This window comes from Notamacropus eugenii, chromosome 2, assembly GCF_028372415.1.
Source record: "Notamacropus eugenii isolate mMacEug1 chromosome 2, mMacEug1.pri_v2, whole genome shotgun sequence".
NCBI classification, from domain to species: domain Eukaryota; kingdom Metazoa; phylum Chordata; class Mammalia; order Diprotodontia; family Macropodidae; genus Notamacropus; species Notamacropus eugenii.
This window is the reverse complement of record NC_092873.1, coordinates 40,123,347-40,137,139: the sequence shown is the minus strand read 5'-3', so window position 1 is coordinate 40,137,139 and position 13,793 is coordinate 40,123,347. Positions and strand designations below refer to the sequence as shown.

The 13,793-nt window shown below is 59.9% G+C and overlaps 2 protein-coding genes across 5 annotated transcripts in view; one reads left to right on the top strand and one right to left on the bottom strand.

Moving 5' to 3' along the window:
- SMG6 (SMG6 nonsense mediated mRNA decay factor) overlaps positions 1-6,273 on the top strand; it is a 173,194-nt gene extending 166,921 nt beyond the window's left edge. For all 3 annotated transcript variants that reach the window (XM_072639963.1, XM_072639961.1, XM_072639962.1), the window contains exons 17-19: positions 1,435-1,646; positions 1,972-2,053; positions 4,716-6,273. In XM_072639963.1, the coding sequence (XP_072496064.1) occupies positions 1,435-1,646; positions 1,972-2,053; positions 4,716-4,846 (425 nt within the window). In that variant the 3' untranslated portion in view covers positions 4,847-6,273. The remainder of the gene's footprint in view (positions 1-1,434; positions 1,647-1,971; positions 2,054-4,715) is intronic.
- A 975-nt stretch (positions 6,274-7,248) lies between these two features.
- HIC1 (HIC ZBTB transcriptional repressor 1) lies at positions 7,249-11,390 on the bottom strand. Of its 2 annotated transcripts, none has more exons than XM_072639967.1 (2): positions 11,237-11,390; positions 7,249-9,568 (listed from the first exon to the last, which is right to left on the bottom strand). In XM_072639967.1, the coding sequence occupies exon 2, from the start codon at positions 9,549-9,551 to the stop codon at positions 7,380-7,382; it is 2,172 nt and encodes a 723-aa protein (XP_072496068.1). In that variant the 5' UTR covers positions 9,552-9,568; positions 11,237-11,390; the 3' UTR covers positions 7,249-7,379. The 2 variants fall into 2 exon arrangements, with proteins under 2 accessions (XP_072496068.1, XP_072496067.1); XM_072639966.1 differs by lacking the exon at positions 11,237-11,390 and adding an exon at positions 10,040-10,200.
- Between the last annotated feature and the right edge of the window lie 2,403 nt (positions 11,391-13,793).

Below are 13,793 nucleotides of genomic sequence, written 5' to 3'. Positions count from 1 at the left end.
CCTCTCTCAGCCCTCCAGGGACTGGCTCCTCTTCCATCCGGGCAGCAAGGGGTGAGGTCTGCAGCTTTCCATTGGGCCTCTTTCTCTTGGCCTTTAACCCGCTCCTTCTCCTCCAGCCTGACCTCAGCATTGAGAAGTCCTGCCTGGTGCAGAAGCACAAACAAGCTTCCCTTTGAAGCCTGTTTGGTTTGGAGCAGGAAAGCGGATTTGGGGATGGGATACCAGCTTTTCCTGTTTGATGTTCCTCTGGCTGCTGCACCACTCCCCCTCCCCCTCCTGCCCCCCACCAGAATCCCAGCTGAGCCTTGGGGGTGTGTGTATGTGTGTGTGTGTGTGTGTGTGTGTGTGTGTGTGTGTGTGTGTGTGTGTGTCTGCACACAAATGCTTACACGTGGGGGGTGGGGGGTCAGCTCCTCTGAATACCCAGACAGTGAATGCCAGGCTTACCATGGAACAGCCTGCTCATGCCGGCTCCCCAGGCTGTGAATCACTATGCTTAGGAGAGGCCTCAGACCCCAAACTCTCCCCAAGCCCCCAAGGAGCGCATATTTCCCACTTGATCTCAGGCTTTTGGCTGGAATCTTGGAAAGAATCTTCACCAGAAATGGAGCTATGTCTCACACACACACACACACACACACACTTACACACACACATGTTCTTGCTGTGTCAGAGGTGACAGGGGCTTACTGAGGCAGTGGATGTTGGAAAAGGACAGGGCCCTGCTAAATTACTCTGCTAAAGCATTTGAAGCAGTGCTCTCCCCCTCTATTTGGTCAGTGGCCTCACCCACTCTGCCAGTGGGCACATCTAAAATCTTGGCCTCCACAGCTCCCAGAACCCCCACTCAGGCTTCTGCTCCATCTGTCCCCAAGGTAGAGAAAGAAGAATCTCCCCTTATTCTCATCCCCTCCCCCATATCTTCCTACCCCCCGCCCCACACACAAACTCTCCCTGCCCTCCCCCTCTGGGGAAAGGCACACCATTTGGCCATGTTCTCCCCGAAGCCAGGTGGTGGTTCCTCCACCAGCCCCAGGAAATCCTTTTACGACTTCAAGGTGGGAGAGAGGGAGTGCCAAGGGGCAGTCAGGAAGGAGAGGCAGCAGGCTTGGAGCTTCTCATTGCAAAGAACCTGAGTATTGCACTAATGCTGGGTCTCCACTGCCCCTAGAAAGAAGGCAGAGCCAGCCCTTGGCTTGCCCTCTTTCCTTTCCAGTATGTGCCATGATGCTCAGCACCAGGTGGATGGGTCCTGTGGCCTTGGGAGGGAGTTGACACAGAAGGTTAGGAATCCTGTGAGTAAGCTGTGACTTAAATAGATGACCCTGAAGTTGGAATGGACCTTAGACAAGTGACCCCACCTGCCCCACCTGCACTGCCAGAAAGACCTCAGTGTGAATGCTAACCTTCATTCTCTGGGTCTCCCTTCATCAGTGATTAACGAGTTAGATGGCCTGGCCAAGGGGCAGGAGACAGACCATCGGGCCGGGGGCTATGCTCGAGTGGTGCAGGAGAAGGCCCGGAAGTCCATTGAGTTCCTGGAGAGGCGGTTTGAGAGCCGGGACTCTTGCTTACGGGCCCTGACCAGCCGTGGCAATGAACTTGAATCCATTGCCTTTCGAAGTGAGGATATCACTGGCCAGCAGGTAAGAAGACAGCTTATCTGGGGAGGTAGACTCAGTCATACACCAGAAGGCAGAGGAGCACCAATGGTGGCAGCTAGCCTTCAGGACAGGCAATATATAAGTATGCTTGCTCCCCTTGGGCACCGTAGTCCTAATGCCAGGCCAGTGTAGCCTATGTGAGGGACTGAGTCAATGTCAAAGGAAGTGGCACTATTGGCGTGAATGTGTAGATTATCAAGACACACATAGACCAAACAGCATTTGACCTTCTCCATTTTCAATGCACATCCTTTCCCAAAAGGTTTCAGGGCCACTTTCTGACATGTTGCACACTCTCCTTCTCCAGGGAAATAATGATGACCTGATCCTCTCTTGCTGCCTTCACTACTGCAAAGACAAGGCCAAGGACTTCATGCCTCCCAACAAAGGTACCACTGCCTTGGGCCTTCCCTCCCCTCCCTGGGGTCCATTCTCTACTGGTGGGTGCTGTCTGGAGAATACCAGCAGGAATGTGGGTGGTTTACGCATGGGCCCCTCTGAAAAGCAGCCTCTTTGTCCACATTTGCCCTGCTCTCTTCATCCCCAAGAAGACTGGCGCCTGCCTAGAGAGTTCTGAACCAGCTACCTCATAAGCCTAGACACCTATAGCCTACAGCATGGCCCTCCACCATAGCCCTAGTCCCACCGATCTCAGCTTCCTCTTTGGCACCATAGGCCATTCTCCCTAACAAGAATATGGTACCTGATTTATAACAGGTAACATACATTTCTCTTTATATAATCTCATTCCTGACAGTCCTGGTTATCTAGACCAAAAACCCATAAGCCCTTGGGAATGAAGCAAGCTATATTCAAATCCCCTTTCTTAGAAAAGCCATTTTCAGATTCTCCAATTCCATCTCTCTCCAGTTCCTTTAGTTCATGTCTGAATTCTTACCAGGTATCAAGCATGAGGGTGCTGTCCAAGAGAGCCTTGGGGTCTGTAGTCTGGAGGGCAGCATGGATTTTTATCACATTTTCTTCAGCATCTGAAAACATGGCCAGTGTCAAAGGAATCGGACAGACCTATTCAGTGACAGTCTAGAATAATACTGACGACCTGTGATTTCTCTCCCCAGAGCCTCTGAAAACCTTCAGTACTTTCCCCACTTGTCCCAGCCCACTGAATCACTGAGGTTCCAGAGAATTCTCTCCTCCTGAGATGACTTTCATCTTGGTGTTTTCAGCCCACGTTTCTGGCCTGCCCTGGTCCCTGTGTGTCATTTCTTCTATTTAATGGGAGTTCCCAGTACTTCCTAGCTTAGTATCATCTGCAGAATTCATCATTGCTCTAAAAACTCCAGAGCTAGTAGTTCTCACCGAGTTCCCATCTCCATATATGTCGAGTCTCTTTGTCTTTTTGTCTCTTTCATTCTCTGTGTTTATTTTCATAGCACTGACTTTCAGGACAGCACTGCCCCTCTGTCCCTCTCCTTGCCCATCTATCCTGGAGGCCTCACTTCAGAGCAGGGCTGGCTCCCACCCCCAGCTCTCATTTCTTCCCACTGGCTGGCTCCAGATCCAGAGGTTTCCCAGCCTTTGTTGGTGTGCAGACCATTTTGGCCATGGCCTTCTGTGCTAGAGACATGCACTGCAGTACTGGGAGAGAGAGCTCTGAGCTAACTAAGGCTGAAGGTCACTGCCCCCAAGGTGTTTGCCCCAGTAGAGCCCTGCACAGGTGGGACCCTTGTGGTGTTGGGGAGAAGATCAGCAAATGGTGCTAAAGCCAGGGAATCCTATTTCTTCAGCCTCGATGAACCCTGCTCCCCCACCTTTTGGCTCCCCTTCCCAGGAGGCTGCCACAGGACTCAAACTGCCACCCTTGGGACCGCCTCTATTGCAGTTACATCAGCAGCTGCTGGAGTAATCAAACCCTATTTGTCAGTGTGAATTCTTAGCAGATTAACTTGTCAGATTCACAGAGAAACCGTCACCAAATGTTTATGTGTAAACGATGTTGAATTTTAAAATCATGTGGATTATGGCGGATGGGGCCTGACAAGATGACAGTCTCTGGTTTCTAACAAAGTTCGGTTACCAGTGTCAAAACAGAGGATGTTTATTGTTAAAAATGTCTCAAAGTATCCGCAGAAACCCCTTAGGACCCCTGCCAGCAACACCGGGCCTGGGCTGGCTGACCTGGGGCCTGGGACTCTCCCAGTTTGAGTCCCAGGCCAGGCAGGGATGGGGTTGTATGGAGCTTCAGGCCCAGGCTCCCAGCCACCATCCCCACCCCCCACCCCTCCAAGGGATCCAAATCTGGACCATGAAATGGCCTCTGAGGGCATCTCTTTGCCCCTCTTTCTTGCCTCCCTCATTACATCCATGGTCCACCCTTTCCAAGGCTATCATACACATCGAGACATCCTCCTCATCCTCATCAGGGAGGAATTTGGCCAGCCAGACATGGATGTTTGCAGTCCCCCATTCCTCTCCAGTCTGTGCCACCGGCCCAGAACAGAGCATGCTGGGGCACTTGGAAATAGGCATTTGGCCATGGAGATGGTTCTTCAAGGGACTAAGAGAAGGCATCTAAAGGATGGGAGAGGAGAAAGAGTGGCACTCAGGAGTCATTGTGCTACCAGTTCAAGGGCAGCTGGCTCCATCCTGGCCCCCTCAGGGTGCAGAAGAGGCCCCATTCTCTGACTTGGCTCGATGGTGCATCTACGAGAGAAGAGCCCTCGATTCCCCAACACTGACTTTATGTCAGAAAGCACCAAGGAATCCTCCCTCTACTTCTGCCCCCTAGAATCTAGAACAGGGTTTCTTAGCCTTTTATGTGTCTAGACCCCTTTGTGGTAATGTCTTCTTTTCAGAACAGTTTTTAGATGTGTAAAATACACTGGATTACAAAGGAAACTAATTCTATTGAAATACACTTATCAAAATATTTTTTAAAACAAGTTCACAGACCCCAAGTGAAGAATCCTTTGATCTAAGGCAAATAGACAAAGCTACAGAGACCGTCAGCTCTGGACTCTCCAAAGGTGTGGCCTCAGGCACTTGGGGAGCACCCCCCTTACTGTTCCTCTCTCTTTCTTGTGGTCACAGATGAGCCGATCCGGCTTCTCCGAGAGGTGGTGCTGCTGACAGATGACAGAAACCTTCGGGTGAAGGCACTGACAAGAAACGTGCCAGTCCGGGACATCTCTGCCTTCCTCAAGTGGGCACAGGTGGGGTGAGAAGGCCATGCCGGGCACTGCCCCGATGGAACCGTTCTCGTGAGGCCTACAAGCACCACGCGTGGCGTGGGAGGAGCCCAAGCGCCCTCGCCACCCACCCCACTCAGACAATAAACCATCCTCTTCCAACCCACCACCGTGGCCGTGCTGTGGGGGAGCCAGGACCCTCCTCAGGCAGCAGAGATTTAGCAGGGAGGCTGGCTGGTGTCACTGAGTGGGCCCTGCCCCTGGTCTTAGGCCTTCTCCCTTTCCTCCTCTCTCCCTCCTCCACCCTGAGCCATTGCAGGCAGGGGAAGAGCCTCACCCCTGCAGGAACGTGGGTGCTGAGGTGTGCCAGGTTGTTAAGGGTTTAAGTTGGATGCAGGTGAATGGGGATGGAGGGCCAGTTAGTCTGGTTCCTTGGAATTTCCCCAAGCTCCTCTTTTCTGTCTGTGCCATGATGAGAAAGTGCAGAGTCCCTCCACCTCCTCTGGGCCTTGGCTTTTCTGACCTGAGCTGTGTTTTGGACGCCTCGTCCTACCAGCAACGTGGTTGTCCTTGCCCTGGCTTGTTTCCCACGTGCTGGTCAGACTTTGCTTTCTGCTTGTCCTCCTCTGGGGAGGAGGGGATGGAGTCTAGACTGGAAGGAAGGTCAGGTTACCACCTCGGGCTCCTTGATACCAGTGTCCCGGGGAAGATGGCATCCAAGCCCTGGCCCTGTCCCCCTCTTCTCCTCCTTACTCTGGTTGTCCTAGGTGCAGGATCCTGTTCCCTTTCCTCCCTCCCCTTCTCCCTCATTTGCCTTTGTTTCCCTCTTGCTTCACTTTTCCTATCTTCTCACACCGTACTGAAGACTTCCTACCTTGGCAATGAAACAGACATAAAACCATTTTGTCCTCTACTCCCAAGTTTCTGTCCTGCTTGCCCGGGTATCAGGAGAGGATGCCTGCCCAAGCCTGGACATGTCACCCAGGCAGAAGCCTCACTTGGGAAGGGTCAGCTTTGTCTCAGGGCAAGGAAAGAGGGATGACTAAGGGGCCTTGGGGAAAGTGTGGTCATTTTTAAGTAGGATTGGTCCTTATTGGGGGCGGTGAAGGCCTAGCCTTCGGCAGTTCCTTTATTCTTCCTGGAGGCAAACTCTACAGGCACCGCCAAGACCCCTGGGTTGGGGAGGACAGGAGGGACGCAGGGAACCCACTGTGGTGGGTGGGGGGAGGGACAGAAACTGTCGGCTTAGTTCATCTTCCAGCAGACAAGGGCGCTGCTTCAAACAGGGCAAGTGCCCCCTGGATTCATAGGCAGGGGAGGGGGTTGTGGGGCTGTATTTGGGTATCTGGGAACCCCGCTCCCACGCCCTGGGGCCGAAGCAGAGGCCTGGAAGGAGAAACAGGCCCTCCCCTTTCCAGCCGGTTTTGTTGTTTTCTTAATAAATTTTTAGTTATAAAACATACCTGCGTCCCGGTCTGATGTTTCCCACAGGACTGGGGGAGGAAGGCTTGTGTTTTTGGCGGATTTAGGCTTAGGTCACCTAGAGCAGTTCCCCACCTCTGATCTAACTGCCCCGTCCCTGATACCCCTCCCAACCTCTCCCCCGGAGAAAGTGGCCAAGCGTCGGTTACTGCTTTATTGCTGTTGGTTCGAGTATAGAAAATGGAAACGGCTCGGGTAGAGCCTGTGTACACGGTAAGAAATATACAAACTCGAGAGATGGGGAGAGGGGCGCTAGGAGGCGGCCGTTTGGGCCCAGCCTTGCCTAGACTGGGAGAGGGGCAGCCCGGGACGCATGCAATAAATATCGCCCCGGGCCCCAAGGGGAAAGGGCCTGCAGGTGAAAGGACTTGGGAGACGGGGTCTGGGGGCTCCTCCCTCCCATCTCGCCTCACAGGGGCTGCGGTCGGAAAGCGAAGTGGGCCCCGGGGGCTGGTGCCACTTGTGCAAAATGAGGAACTTCACATTATCGGTCCCAGGGCAGGGGCGGGGGCACCCCCGGGCCGGCTCAGTCCTCCCCCCGCCCCCCGATTTGCCCTGGCCCTGGCGCCGATTGATTCACAGTGAGAACGGGTGCAGACGCAGTGGCCGGAGGTAGGGCGGGGAGCACCCCCACAGTGAACCCCAGCGCAGCGGCTGTAGCAGCTCGGGGGGGCCGGTCAGCTCCCGGGAACGGGAGCGGGAAGACGGGGCCGAGGAACCACAGGAAAAGGCGCGGCTGAGACCGCGGCGTGGGGGGCGGGGCAGGGTCGGGGTCTCCTTTGGTTGAAGCTATTATCAAAAATAGAAATCTCCCTTTCCCACCCCCACCCCCCACCCCCCACTCCATTCCCGGGCCTCCCCCCCTGCCCGGGCCAAGGCACAAAGCGGTTCCGCCCGGTGTGGCCTCGGGGCCGGCCGGGGAGGGGCGGGGGTTAGCGTGGGGTGGGGGCCGCCTCGGTTGCTCGTTGCCGTTGCCGCTGTCCCTCCCGGGGCGGGAACTTCCCTCCATCGCCCCCGTTTCCCACCCCACCCGGCGAGGGGGGATGCGGTGCAGTCCCCGCTCGGGGCTGGGGTGAAGGGATTTCTAAGTAGGGGAGAAGCGGTCAATGGTCCGGCCGTCGGGTCCCCCCGCTAGGTGCGCGCTCTGGCTCAGCACCTCGGCCGCCTTGTCCGGGCTCAGCCCCAGCTGCTCGGCCGTGAACTTGGCCAGCGGGTAGAGGCTCTCGAGCGCCGCTTTGGGGTCGTGCAGGAAGTGCGTGGTCTGGGCCAGCAGCTCGGCCGCCGCCGCCGCCTTGTCTTGTTGTTTGAGGCCCAGCTGCTCCGCCGTGAGCCGGGCCACAGCGAACACGCCCTCGGGGAAGTCGAGCTTGGCTTTCCCGTCGGGGCCCGCCAGCGGCCCGGCCGGCCCGCCGCCCGCGCCCACGGCGTGCATCTTCATGTGGCTGATGAGGTTGCGTTGCTGCGCGAACTTGCCCCCGCACACCTGGCACTCGTAAGGCTTCTCCCCCGAGTGGATGCGCATGTGCTCCGTGAGCCGGTACTGGCGCGTGAAGCGCATGCCGCACGCGTCGCAGGCGAAGGGCTTGAGGCCCAGGTGGCTGCGCATGTGGCGGGTCATGGTCCCGCGCTGCGTGAACTTCTTGCCGCAGATGGTGCAGGGGTAGGGCCGCGTCAGCCAGTGCGTCTTCTCGTGCTGCCGAAGGGTGGCCGGGTCCTTGTAGCTCTTGTCGCACGAAGCGCAGCGGTAGGGCCTCAGCAGCTCGCCCAGGCCCCCCGGGCCCCCGGCCCCCTTGTCCCCGCCGCCGCCGCCGAAGGGGGGACCCAGGCCCGCCGCGCCCACGGCAGCCGCTTCGGCCGCCTCCGCCCTCCCGTAGAGCGCCTCCTCCTCCACGTGCGCCTCGACGTGCGCATTGAGCTGCTCGGAGCTGGGGAAGCCCTTGTCGCACGGGATGCACACGTAGCGGTTGTCGCCGAAACTCTCGGGCTCCCCGTAGGTCAGATGAGGGCAGTGGTAGCTGGCGAGGTGGCCCCCGCCCGGGCTCGGCTCCTCGCTGCTGCCTGTTTCCTCGCTGCTGCTCTTGTAGTCGTCCGCGTCGGGCCCGGCTCCGTCCAGGCCCACCCCCGGGTAACGGGGCGGCGGCAGGGGCAACGGAGGGCCCCCAGGCGAGTCCCCCTCGTCTGCGGGTTCTTCAGCCCCGCCGGGGGAGCCGCGGTCTCGCACGAGCTCATCGCCGTAGCTGCCCAGGCCGGGCTCGGCCTTCATCCAGCGGTAGATCAGCGCAGGCCCATCGGGTCGGCCCGGGGGCTCAGGCCCGGGACTGCCACCCGGCCGGAAGGGGTCGAGAGGCGGCCCGGCCTCCTCCATCTTCTGGAAGGGCAGGGGCAGCGGCAGCGGCAAAGGCAGGGGCAACGAGAGCGGCGGCTCCTTGTAGACTGCCCCAGGTGGGCTGCTGTCGTGGCGCGAAGGTGCCTCGCGCTCACGCTCTCGCTCCCCGGGGTGCGGCCGCTCGGGGGCAGCCGCTGGACCCGGGGGGCTCTTCTTGGACAGGTCTAGGCCGCAGAGAGGGGAGCAGCGGCGCTCTGGGGCGCAGAGCGACGGCGGCGGCGGCGGTGGCGGCGGCGGCTGAGGGGGCGCAGGGCCCGAGGCGTAGAGCTCAGCACAGTGGGTATTGACAGGCGCCTCGGCTCCTGGAGGCAGCTCCGCGGCCGAGGCCTGCGGCGCCGGAGGTCCAGAAGGCGCGCCACCCGGGTAGCAGGCCTGGATGACTGGCGTAGTGGCACGCAGGCCCCGGCCAGGCCTCACGTAGGGCGCGTAGCCGCCGCTGCCGCCGCCCCCGCGCAGGTGACAGTACTTGCCGTGTCGTTTGAGCCGCTTTTTGCACAGGGATACGAGGTCTGGGATCTGCAGGTAGCTGGCGGCGGCCAGTACTGCTCCCAGACTGGGCTCGGCCCCAGGCGCCGCCGCCGCCGCCGCTCCATCCGCGCCGTCGGCCAGGCGGCCGGTATAGATGAAGTCCAAGACTAAGCGAAAGACAGCGGGGCTGACCATGTCATGGTCCAGGTTGAGCAAGTTGTCGTGGACCACCAGGGACTTGAGGTAGGCGCTGCTGGCCGCCAGCACGTTCTTGTGAGCCCTGAAGAGCGCGTTCTGCACCACGATGATCACGTCGCAAAGGAACCCTTTGGTGCGTTGGCTGTTGAGCTGCAGCAGCAGCTGTCTGGAGTGTCCCGGCGCCTCCATTGCGTCCAGCATCATCTGCCCTGTGCTCCCACCTGTGGGGACACACGCGACACGACAGGACACGACACAACATACGCACACACACACACACACACACACACAAGCACAGACAAGGTCAGAGCGGATGCTTAAGGGGTCTCTCTCCACCCCACTCCGCTCGCGTAGCTTGAGTGAGCGCCCCCCCTTCTACACCGCCTGCCTCAGACGGGGGACACGGGAGTTGCCCTGCTTGGCCCCCATCTGATGACCTGGGTCACCTGAGCCCGAGAGACAGCATGACCTAGACCCCAGCAGGAGGGAGGGGACCAGAGAAGCAGGGAATGAGCTCGTCCCCACTCCCTGGGGCAGTCTTCTTGGTAGAAGAGTCCAGTGGAGAAAGGGACTGAGTGCCTAAGGCCAAGGCCCCACTACAGAAGTCGGGGGCCGGGCAGGGATGGCAAACGGGGAGTTTCCAAAAATAAATCCACTTAAGAGGGGATAATTTCCGCTTCGGAAGGAGTTACCCGATTTCAGGGAAATATCCGCTTCAGAAAAAGTCATTCAGTCCAGAGGGGAGTGTCTCATTGGGGGCAAAATTAGCCGATCGAGATGAAATTCGTAATTTCGCAAAAGTCCGGGTTTGGGAAAAGTTAGCGGGTTAGTGGGGAAATGCTGTGGGTGGTGGCATCGGCATAGGCATCGGCATCGGCATCGGCTTCGGCGGCAGCCAGTGGGTCGGGGGCCAGGCTCGGGCCGAGGCTGTTAGAGGCTCCTCCACGCCGGGCCGGGCCGGGCCGGACCGGGACCCGGGCCGAGAGGGAAGCAGCTACCGCTGCCAGGGCCGGGGCCGAAGGGGAGCGGCTGCCGCTGCCACCGGCAGAGCGCGAAGGGCCCGGGCCGCCTGCGGGGAGGGCGTTATATCGGGGCAGGAGGCTGCAGCAGGAAGCAGGTGGGGGGGAGGGGGGAGCCACGCAGCTCCCGGGGGAGGGAGGGGGCAGCGCCCCGGGCACGGCGCGGACCCAGCGGCCCTGACCCCGCGCGGATCGCCTCGGCGCCCCGCCCGCCGGCCGGCCCGCTCCGTCCCGGGAGGCCCCCGAGCTCGCTCCGGAGCCCCTGGGCTGCTCCGCCCGGCCAGCCTGCCCAGGGACAAGAACTTGGGAAAAGTTTCTCAACTTGGGATGGGCCGGGAGCCGGAGTCAGGCTAGCGGGCCCCTCCCGGCGCGCCTCGGCCCTTCGCATCCCTCGCCCAGCCCCGGGTTCCAGCCCGTCCCGTCCCGTCCCCGACTCCACTGGCGGCGCCGCCTTCCCCGAGCCGCCTCGGCCCGTTACCTGCGGCCCCCGCTCCCGCCGGCCGGCCGGCCGGACTCCGCGCTCGCTCCTCGATCGCTCGCTCCGGGCCGCCCCGCCCTCCCTCCGGCCGCCCCTCTGCCAGGCGCCGGGCCGTGCCAGGCCAGCGGCCCGCTGCCAGCTCCGCCCGCCCCCCCCCCCCGCCCATGTGCGGGCAGAGCCCGGGCCCCGAGCCGCTGACCCCCTGGTGAACTCGGCGCGGCGGGCGGCCCGGGAGAGGATGCGCCGCGCTCCCCCCGGAACCCCGAGGCAGCGCCGCGGAACGAGGCAGCCCTGGCCCCGGGCTCCCAGCCCCGGCCCCGGGCTCCCAGCCCCGTCTCCAGCCCCGACCCCGAGCCTGCAGTCCCATCTCGGCGCCTGGCCCCGGGACCCACCTGGGGGGCATGTCGGAAGCCCCGAGCCCGGCTGCCGGCTGATCCAGGTGGAGAGGTGGCCGCGCTCCGCTCCGTCCGCCGGTCCCCCGGCCGGTACGTCCTCCCGCCCGTCCGTCCTCCCCGCGTCCCGGCCGCGTCTCAGCCCCGCCGCCTGCTCCGCACACTCTTATCTGGAGTGGCCCGGGCCAGTCTGGGCTCCTGGGGGATGGCGCCACCTGGCGGCCTCGAGCGAGCACTGCAACCTCGGAGCCGGGAGGCCCCGCGCACCTGGGCCCTGGGGCGCGCAGGTGCGCCCCCTCGTTTCCCCACGCCTCTCGCAGCTGTGTCTCTGGAGGGCTCCACCCCCACCGACCCCGCCTCGCGGGACAGATGCCGCCCCAGGCCCCGCGTAGCGTGAGGAGTCAGGGATGGGGGAAAGTTGGGATGCGCCCCATCCCTACCCTCGCACACGCGCCCTTACACACACACACGCGCACACACACACTGACACACCCTAGCCTCAGTTCCCAAGGGGGTGTCTCAGGCAGGATTGGGGAGGTGAGTCTAAAAGAGACCCCCAATCAAAGCGTGTCCAGGACTGTGGACATTGCCAAAGAGATTGAGGATCTGGCTTCAAACTGAACGATCCGCAACTAATTTTGTGACCTCGGTCAAGTCACTTCCTCTTCTCTTGGCCCTAGTTTACTCCTCTGTAAAATGTGGAAATTGGCCTAAACGAGGTTTGAGGGTTTTGCTGGCTCTGGAAACTTTTTGTATTTCATTCAATTCTACTCTGCAGTCGAATACACAAAGACCATCACACTGTGTGGAATGTGCAATAGCCCCCACCTCGGGGATCCGCGTACGCACGTCTGAGCACCCGGCACCCAGGCTTTCCTACAGACTGGACGCTCCCTCACGCCCGCACAATGCTTCTCACGCGCACTCGCTGCCGCCGTCGCCTCATACTCATCCTCCTCTTCCTCCTCCCTACTCATCTCACAACTTCAACGGGTGCTAGAGATACTACGTCTCAGAGACCAGGCAACAGACTGAGCCTCTACTGATGTCCCTTAGGTGGAGTGGCTTGTTGGGGGAGAGGTGGGGAATGGACAATGTTTACACTAAGGGTCCAGGCGCAGGGTATGTGGTGTGTGTGTATGTGTGTGTGTGTGTGTGTGTGTGTTGTGTGTGTGGACAGACACGCTTCAAACCTGCGCTTTACAAGGGAGATACTCTCCTCCCCAAGGTGCGCTTGACTCCTTTGGGACAGTCTCCTCCCCTTTCCTCCTGCAACAGCCCTGGATTCCCCAGCTGGAAGACGACTGTGCCAAGAACGATCATGCCTCCTGTGGAGGCGAGGCGAGGGTACTTTGGAGCAGCAAGCAGCCCAGGGTATACAAGGGTCTTTTACACGTAGACAGAGAGCCCAGCCCTAAAATCTCCGTGTGCCCCTTCTAGACAGCCCAGTCACCCCTAGCCTAACCCTCCTGCTCATCACAACAGAAGAAGCTGCATTATACTACCCATTACTGCGGAGAGGGGGGAACTGTGCCCCCTCTCACTTCGCCTATATGTTGGGGTAGCGGGGTCCCCATGTTGGGCATTCGGCGTCCAAAGCCTCTGATCGGCTCCACCGTCCCCCATCTTCTCCTCCCTTACAGTGGAGAGGGTTGTGGGGGGCGGAGATGATGGCGGCGGTGCGAAACGTTGCCATAGTAACCGATGAGGTTTGTACAGATCTCTTTCCTCCAAGGCCTTAGGGAACCTGGCAACCGGGCCGGGGGCTGCGGTGGACAGGAGGCGGGGCGCCCTTCGTGTTCTCCCGCCTCCAGTTCTGTCCTCAGCTGGTGGCCCCACTGGGAGGTCGGAGCTGAGTCACCCTGCGGTGGGCATAGGCGGGTATCATGAAGTTAGTCCTCGGGCGTGGAGACAAGTTCCCCTGGAACCTCTGGTGCTCGGGCACCGGACAGAGCCTCAGGGCTCTTCTCTGGATCCCTTCCAACCAGGTGACTGGTTCTCACTCTGCCCTGAGCTTTTCCCCAAGCCCAGAGCCTGGAGGGTCTCAGTGCTGTGGAGGGACTACCTAACAGCAAGAGCTGTCTTCAAGGAACCCTGGTCCACCCGGAGGCCCGGAACTTTTTTATCCCCCGTTAATTTTCTAAGTTCCAAGTGCTACCGCCTTTAGTGCCCCTAGAGCAGACACCAAGGTCTTCGGCGCCCTCCAGAGGTGCTTCCAGTTCTCTGCGGATTCACCTCCGGGCTGGTTTTTGACAACTCCCCATCCCGCCCCCTTGTTGCTCAGACCAATCTCCCCGTTTGAGACGCCCGTCTGGATTAGGAAGAGTACCACTATCCCCATTCAAGGTCTGGGCTTTGGGGTCCCAAATTTTTGTCTCCACTGTCCCATCTCCATGCCTTGTCTTTCCTACATCTCTACCCCGTCTCTCCACCCCTCTCTTCCCAGGCTCTTCTTATCACTCCTTCCCAGTCTCCACTTCTCTCCTGGATCTCCATGCCTCTCTTCTCTATCTCCCTAGTCCCTGTCTCCATCTCTTCTTTAAATCCAGCATCCCTT